Raw genomic sequence first — 8708 nt, 5'->3', positions numbered from 1 at the left:
TGTACTTCATTATTTATTGCCAATTGTCTTCTAGTAGATTTCAGGCATCATTTGTGTCTTGTTCACTTCTTGTGTGTTTATTTTGCACTTTAAGGAATACTAAGTCCTTAACTACCTTCACTCTCAAACTCTTCCAGATAATGTACTGTTGATGTTTCCACATCACAAGCAATACAGACTTTCATAGCTCATCAGCTGGAAAGTAGTTTTCCGTACACTTATCACCTGAACGTAACACAGCACCTTAAAACATGGATTCTTTTCTACACTTAAATCCCCATATTCCTTATTCCAGTCCTTTCCTTCCTATTGCCAGTCCTTATCACATCTCTGCAGTATTTTACAAAAACTTCGAGGCCTTTCAGTTTCCACACCTCTATCGGTGCTCCACAGACAGTTCACATTTCACCATGTCAAGACAGATTTGGGGGGGACACACACACTTAAAAGCTCAGGTGACTTACAAGATTGAATAGGAGGCTAAAGAAGAGATATGCCACACACGTGGAAATACAAACTACTTTAGCTCACTACGTCTTGCAAGTTCTATGGGTTATCGAAAAAGCCTCCGGAAGACAAGACAGGTTCAAGCATCTCTTCAAATAGCACTGCTTTCTCCATGGAGTCTCAGAAGGAAGATATTCTACGTAGCTCGCTGTTCCTGGGTGTTACACATGCCGACCAATTCGGGCATCAAACAGAACCCTTACCCTATGCCACAAACCAGTACAGCCAGCCACTTCAATGGGCACACAAAGCCCACTGCATTAACTGTAGCACACATGTTCTCCCGCAAACAAAGTTTTATGGTTGCTCCTTGCAGCGTGCACTAATAACCTATTTTCCTTACGGCATAGGAGGTTACAGCTAGTTCTGAAGACCAGACTCTGGGAGCAACACAGTTATTCAAGGGAAACGCTTATAAACAATACCATTTACACAAATTGTACTTCTGTGGAGAAAGGTTATGCTCTAAAGCCTGGGCACTGGAATCTACTATATTTCAGGCCACAAGCACTCTACCTGAGAACACGTTCCAGTATCTTCTGCCAGCATGAAAACAACGAGCGCGTGAAATACAGGCAGTGTGAGCCAGGGTCCCGCACTAAGTGCAAGTCAACCCTCGGAAAAAAAGGTTGCCGATGGCAAAGCCAGTATCGCAGGGTGCTGCTGCAGCCAGCCAGCCTGACCGCCCTGCCAGCATTCACAACTAGCACAGGTCAAGTTCCAAGTGGGACAACTCATTTGCAGCACTTTTCTCGCGTTTGCTTTTTGGTACTTGTCATCCTTCCACAGTGACAGCCGGATGAACTTTTGCACTGCATCCAGGGGCTCCAGAGAGTAAAAAGCCCCACAGTTTGACCAGCCTTCTGGCTCAGTTTAATTGTAATGATTTAATCAATATGGTTTATGAGTAACCCATAATACCAAATACAAATACAGATCTATTGGGGTGGTGAATAGCATCTCTCAAAGGCCTTCAACGTCCAACTGTTTTGATAGGTGCCTTCAGCAATACCGTGATGCTGAATAAGAAAGGAGGAATGACCAGAGAAGATTATCACGGGAAGAAATTTCAGAAGAGGAAGAACAAGAGTCACCCTGCGTCACCCTGCCTTTGCCACTGCCTACCTGGACAGGCCAAGAGCACAGAACCTTGCGTGGCCAAATTGCACATCAAATTTTAAGATACTCTACTGGGGAGAGTTGAGCGTAAAAACAAACTACTCGCCACCCCAAACTCCCCACCAAATCAGAAAGAATTCTTCTCTGGTGGAAAGCTCGCACCTTGACACAGTGTACTCCTGCCTACAGTACACATCAAATGTGCTTATCAGGCCCATACCACCGCTAAGAACCACCAAATATGTAGCACTCCAACGCCCAGACCATTCATGGAACTTTAAATCTAATTCCGCCGCAGTTATTAACTGCGTAGAAAAGCACGTGAAAACGCTACACCATCAGGCATGCCCAGGTTTCCTCCAGTATGCCAATGGGCATTTGAAACATTTTGTTCCTAGGCATCTGGCTTGGCAATATGGAACTAGGAAGATAAACTCCATAATAAAGCCTGAACTGTATATACAGTGACCTGGCTATTAGGATGTTTGACTTGCATCATTCTGCTAAGTTAAACCAAGGATTACTGGCAAATCCACACAGTGGGAAAATAGTTAGAACCAGGTTAAAAGCATGAAGCCTCTCCTTTAAGAGAGATATCCAACGCTAACTGCACTTCTGCTCCTTCTGCGGCCTTGCTGCCGCCTCCCATCTCTCCATCTGCTCCTTTGTTCTCCTGCTGTATTCCTGTGGCTTACCTTGCACTGACTTGAGCACTTTTTAGAGCACTTTACGAGCCAGGTTAACTGCCTAAGCAGACGGGAAACGAACCCAGAAGAGGAGCTAGTTTTCCACCAGCTTAGAGAGTTAAACTGGCTGGCAGAGAGAACGAGCAAGCATGAAAGTTGGCACAAGGAAGGAGGCAGGACAGCGCGCTGGGAAGAAGGAGAGGGAATTCGTCCGTCTCCATTTGGTGGCAGTAAGCCGTTATGCTAGCTCATACACGTGCGAAACTACGCACGCAGTTTGCAAGGAGAGCTGCAGAACCCTTTCCTTTTAGAAAGGACACCACCCGAGACACAGCCAGTCAACTTTTAACTCCCTCGTGCGCGTAGAGACTCACTGTCTCACTGAGAAAGGCTGCAGCTGACAGGCGTCATTCTTTCATTCAGCCAGATGTGGAAGCTAAAGCGATTTCAGGGAAGTGCTACCTGGCGATCAGAGAACGGACAACACAAATATTTCCTGTAGTTCGGGGGGCAACAGAGTATTTCATTTTACTTCTGGGTAATTAAGGTAATTTTGATTAGTAACAGCCCTCGGTTCATCTCTACTACCTATGCTGAAATGCTTACGGCAGCAGCGAGCTGTGCTCTTCAGGAGAAAGAGTGTCTGCTGTGGGACCAGTGAGGATGGCCTCTCCCTACAAACCGTTGTTGCCTATGCTGCTGGGCTCCAAAGCCTCTCGGCCGTATCGTGGTATACTTTTAGTCGTTCACGGTACGCCAAAGGTCCCGTGAGAGAGAGCACCTCTCCCTCCTTCCTAGCTGCTGCAACGAGACCAAAGGTTACCTCTCCCCCGGCGGGGGCCGAGGGCTGAGCCCCCGCTGTCACCGGCGCTACGCGGCAGCGGCCGACTGCCTGCCTCGGGAGCGGGGCAGGGCTGGGCGCCGCCGGGGCCCGGCAGGCCCGGAGCCCGGCCCGCCGCTCGGCACCGCAAGCCCCAGCCGCCGCAAGGGCCGTAACGCCCGCCCCGCGGGCCGGCCTCCCGTCCCGCCCCCGCCGGCAACGGGCGCGGACCTGGGCGGGACGGCGCGATACCGGCCGCTGCCTGGCGCCGGCAGGCAGCGCGGCGGTCGCTCTCCTCACGGCGGCCGGCGGCCGGCGGCGGCGGCGGCGGCGGCGGCGGGGCGCCCGAGCGGCCCGACGAGCTGGTGGTGTTCGGGGCCTCGGGCTTCACCGGCCAGGTCGTGGTGGAGGAGGTGGCGCGGGCGGCGGCCGGCGGGGAGCTGCGCGGCGCCCTGCGCTGGGCCGTGGCCGGGCGCAGCCGGGAGAAGCTGCAGGCGGTGCTCGAGCGGGCGGCCGAGAGGCTGGGTACGGGCCGCGGCGGGGGGGGTCGTGCTGGCGCCGCGCCGCCGCCCGGCCCCCGTGCCCCGGCCCCCTCCGTGGGGAGCCGCCGGCGGGCGGCTGCGAAGGGAAGGGCTGAGGGGGCGACGCGGGGCGAGCCCCCCCGCCCCCGCCCCCTGCCGATTTTTTTCTTTTGGGCAGTGTATTCCCCAGAACTGCCTTGTTTGTTGCACCATTTCCCAAGGCACTTGCACTCAGCCGATTATCTTTCTGCAGGGGTGAGCAAGATCAAGGCTAAACGGGTCTTCAGAGCTCATGCAGTAATCTCTACAGCTAGCATGTTCCATCAGGGACAAAAGAGTTCACAGCCCTTTTCCTTGCCTCCTGCTTTGGCTCTGGCCAATTTCAGCTATTATTTAGACTTGTGCTTCAATCTGATCGTAACCGTATCACCAGAGATATTTTGCAGGCATATATTCTTGTAGGGTTGACGCGTGAGCACGTGATATAGTTACGTACAGATGCAGAGGATGAGGTGTATTTGTTGTGTTAAGATACTCAAGAACATTTTGAGAACAGCGAGCAGTGTTCTGTGACTGGCAAATTGAGGTCTTGCTGTCATTCTTGCAAGACTGATTATCCTGTGTTGGGAAGAGAAGAAAATCCAGTCCCCTTCCAATGTGTTCAGGTGATAGAAGAGAGGGAAAAACTGAAGAACGAGCGAGAAGCACGGCAGAAGCAGCTTTACTCTCTCAGGACTGAGTTGGACAGGCTTCGTAGACAGCAAGGTATGGTGCGTGTCCCCCCCCCCCCGCTTTTTTTTTTTTCCCCACTGGGGTGTTTCTCAAGTCCTAGTACCTGCTAGGAGAAGTGAATACCAAAATATTAATAATAGTCTGTAGTTTAATATTGTCATACTCCGGGCAATGCAGAACTCTTGAGAAAGCAGTGACCTAATTACTATATTAAAATTAATTATGTCAAAATTTGGCTGTTACACTGAAGCAAATAGTAGCTTTTGCATCTTCTTCGGCAGCTTGATAAGTTAAATGAATTGTACTTCATGTGTTTTAGCACTTCTTTCGAAGAAGTGAGAAATAGTGACTGAAGACAAGTCATCGTGCCTTTTAATTTTTCATTAATCTTATTTGGAGAAGGAAAAGTCCTCTCTAGACAGAGCTAACTTTTTTTATTTTTAAAACTTCTGTTTGGTCCAAGTAAATACTAATTTCCCTCACCTTTGGAAAGTGATACTTTCAGGGTAGAACGTACGATTAACTCTTGCTTGTTTGGTCACACAGGGAAATAGTGATTATTAAATTGATTCTCTCTCTTGAGGATTATGGTGCCTCTGTTAGGGGTGTATATTAAGGCGATCCTTATAGAGGTGGATCGTGCAGATTTAGCGATGCTGTACCTGAGAGTCAGGTCTGTCTTTACAAATCCCTAGTCAAGATATAGCTGTAGTATTTTATATTAGTATTTTACTTGTTGCTGGAATAGTTGTACAGATCTTAAGACAATTTTCCAACTCCTCTACTTCCTTGATTGGCTCAGGAGAGATGTTGAGGAAAAAAGCGTCGTGAGAAGGATGGACACAAAGACCCCATACTGGGGTTGAGGTGAACAGATTACAAGAGAATATTATGAAGGAGATTTCAGAGCTGCATAAAGAATCTGATGCAGCTGACAAGAAGCAGTCTGAGCTTGACAAAGTGGCACAAATCCTGGGGACTAACATATTTGAAAAACCCTGGAAACCAGCCGTGGAAACAAAAGATTCCTTGGAAAAGAACAGCGAGTCAGCAAATGCAAAAGGTCTGGAGAAAACATCTTCCTCCAACAAGGTAAAGTCTTCTGGCTTCTATGCTAATGATTTTCCCACTAAGAGAAGAGGGCACTGGGGAGGCAGCTGCTCCCAAACCTTTACTAGAAGATCATTTGATGTCATTTGTTATCACATCTCATATGCTGGTTTTGATCGTGCATGCAGGTGAGAGTCAATGCATCCGTGCTTATAATTTATCTCAAGGTTTGTGCAGTTCAATACCACTTACTGGTTTTGATCTTGGTTTTGCTGAGGTGTTGGATTGAACAGTATCATGAGTGTTTGCAGCTGTTTGGTCTCAGTGCCATACCAGGAGGACAGACTTTTTTTCTCTACAACATTTCTGGCGTGGCCTATCAGGGAGGAATGTTTGTAGCAGCAAAGCTCTCTGCAAGTTTGGAGCATGTTGGTCTTCTCACTGGGTGAATATACTAACAAATCGCAAGACTTGCATATGATTGTAAGCTTAAAATGATTATTATGTACATGCTATGTGTTTTCTCTTAAGAAATGTCAGTATGCATCGGTATGGTCTCTCTGACGTGGTCTATACTACTGAGTGCTGGATATACTAACGCAGGTTTATTGCATTCCAGAAGATAGTTTTTGCTTTGGAAGTAGTGTATGATAGTAATGTCTGAAGGGTTATGCATGTATTCAGAAGATTAATTATTCTGCTTTTCAGATGTTTATTCAAATATTTAACAGAAATAGCTGATGGGAGATGGTAGATGCTTTTTTGTGTAGACCTTACTGTATATTTTTTGCAGAGAGGGAAATGTTAGTAGGATAAGAGGTATAAACTACAAGGTCACTCGGATCAGTGTATCCTGTAAACTTTTCCTTATGCTTCATCCCGGTCTGGTTCAGAGAACTCATTAGGTGCCGTTCATTTTAAGACTTGCTTTTGCGTTTTGTTTTTTACTGTTTCTTGAAACATCACTGAAGTTTAGTATCCACTTAATTTTACAAATCATTTGCTTCAGTCACCACATTGTAAAGCTAAAGTAGGTAACAATGTCTGTTAAATCCTACGTTGCAGTGTTATATTGCTTTCTTTTCTTGCAATATGGTGTGTGTGAATATATTTTTCATTATTTTAACTTCCATTGTTTGTATTGTCCAAGCCCATAATGACTTGATCCCCTTTTCATAGTTCCGTATTTTAACATGGAAAATTCTGAGTTCTAGCCAGGAACATTTAATAATTTCAGATATCTGTAGACACGTAGGACACTGCCTTTAGTCTCTAAGATTCACCTTGTAATTCTGATTGTTAACTTTTTTTTTTTAATGAAGAGAAAGATGGTGCGGGCCTATTGACACTGAGGTTGGTTGACTGCCAACCTAAGGGCAGAAACGTGTGCCTTTCTGCTGATTTGCAAGCTCCTTTGTAGTCCCTTGCTGCTGAACCTGTGTCTGTGTATTGCAGTTACATAGTCGTTGCAGAGGTGAGCCTTGTTGTACTAAACAGACAGATTGTCCCTTGTGGGCTCTGAAGAGCAGCCAATTATAAAGGCATCTTTGAGCTGGGGTTAAGCACAAACTGGGTTTAAGAGTTGGCTATCACCTATCTATGTGAGAAGCATTGTCTTTTTAAAGTTCTGATTGAGATAGTATTTTTATAGGATATGTTGGGTGGGTGTATGTCTGTAAATAACACAAACAGTGACACTTCTCAGACATCATGAACATCCTTCCATGCACCTCCTGCAGATTGTAAGTTGATCTTCTCATTGTTTAAGAGAATGTCAGCTTTGTGGTGTTCTTGCAGACAGAATATATGCAACTATTTACTTGGTCACTTCCTACTCTGCTATCAAGAACTAGGTTGTATTGGGATAGTGCTATCTGTGGGGTGCATGGTAGCCTGGGTGTCTCTTCATTGTTTGATTTACAATGTATGTTGTGTGGGTTGGTGTTAATAGGAGAGAATCTATCCCTGATTATCAAATGGAATTTCAAGTAAGGCAGATGCTATTTAATAGTTTTGAATCTGCTTAAGTAAATTTGTTCAACACCAGTAGTGAATAACTTGGAAATCATGCAACCAACTCGGGTCTAAGTTAATATGCTATTCTTTCCAGACTGCCATGCAGATTAGAAATGATAACATAATGGGCTTTCAGCCATTGAAAATGTAACTCAAAACTCAAAATACATCTAGTACTATTGTAATCTAAATTAGCAGGGCTCATTCAGATCTGTTTCAGGGATTATTTGTTTTGCTACTCTGCAGTGTTAGTATAGTATTAATTTTGGCTAGAGTCCTGAAATGTATGATGTCTTTCTGTACAACTCAATGTAAGTGCAAATATCACATGCTTAAATCACAAGATGCTTCACCTTATATACTTAGGTAGTTAACAAAACACCATCTTTCTATTAATGCTAAGCAACGAGTCTCCTGGAGAATTCAGGAACTCTCAAATAATCTGATAAATCTGAGTTAAATACATTTAGTCACCTAATTCTTACTTCTTTTTTCATTCTGCTTTCATCCAAGCTACTTTACAGTAATTTCTGAACGCTTCCAGGGGAACCATTTTAGGTCTTCTGGGCACTGTTTGGCTAGTATGGTAAATTGGAACTATTCAGATCTTTATGTGAAACCCATAAAGTGGGAAGGGTGCATGCCATAGGGAATTTGTTCATTTGCTTCCTTGATTACCTACAACCATCCAGCCATTACATCTGGGAACCTTATTGGAAGCTCTTCACTGAGGCCATGCAGCGTCTTAGTTGGCAATACCAGCTCTCTGAAACAGTGGAATTAGCCTGGGTGCTGAAAAGCAGGTGATAAATTTTTTTTTTTTTTTTTTTTTTTTTTTTTTTTTTTTGGCGTGTGTGGCTACTGCTGGAGGCAGGTTCTGATTTCTAGAGCATTATGTCTGTCCTGCCTTGTCTTAGAGAAGTGTTTCCTTCTGTTCAATTTAGGAATCAAAACCTGCTAATGAAAAATCCAGAGGTAGAAGCCCGAAGCCAGCAGAATCCTCTTCACAGTCCTCCAAACATCCTTTCCAGTTGGCCAATATTTATGAGTATTATGATGCAGGGAACCACTGGTGCAAAGACTGCAATACCATCTGCGGGACCACATTTGACTTTTTCACACACACGCATGATAAGAAACACAGACAGGTATGTTGCAGGCTTCCTTCACTAAGTGCATTTCATATCGCTATAAACGTTAACACCAAAATACACATCACAGAACTACATTTTACAAGCGAACCTGAAGTAATAATGA

At 45.3% G+C, this 8708-nt stretch overlaps 1 protein-coding gene across 1 annotated transcript; it reads left to right on the top strand.

The window, feature by feature from the left end:
• The first annotated feature begins 2766 nt into the window (after positions 1 to 2766).
• LOC126051523 (translation initiation factor IF-2-like) lies at positions 2767 to 8224 on the top strand. Its single transcript, XM_049830848.1, is given in 6 exon segments — positions 2767 to 3002; positions 3004 to 3162; positions 3164 to 3436; positions 3438 to 4418; positions 5188 to 5477; positions 8144 to 8224. Coding segments are annotated over 4 exon segments (1137 nt in total). The 5' UTR covers positions 2767 to 2975; the 3' UTR covers positions 4116 to 4418; positions 5188 to 5477; positions 8144 to 8224.
• The last annotated feature ends 484 nt before the right edge of the window (positions 8225 to 8708 follow it).

This window comes from Accipiter gentilis, chromosome 28 (genome assembly GCF_929443795.1).
Source record: "Accipiter gentilis chromosome 28, bAccGen1.1, whole genome shotgun sequence".
Classification (NCBI taxonomy): domain Eukaryota; kingdom Metazoa; phylum Chordata; class Aves; order Accipitriformes; family Accipitridae; genus Astur; species Astur gentilis.
This window is presented reverse-complemented; position numbering and strand designations above follow the sequence as displayed.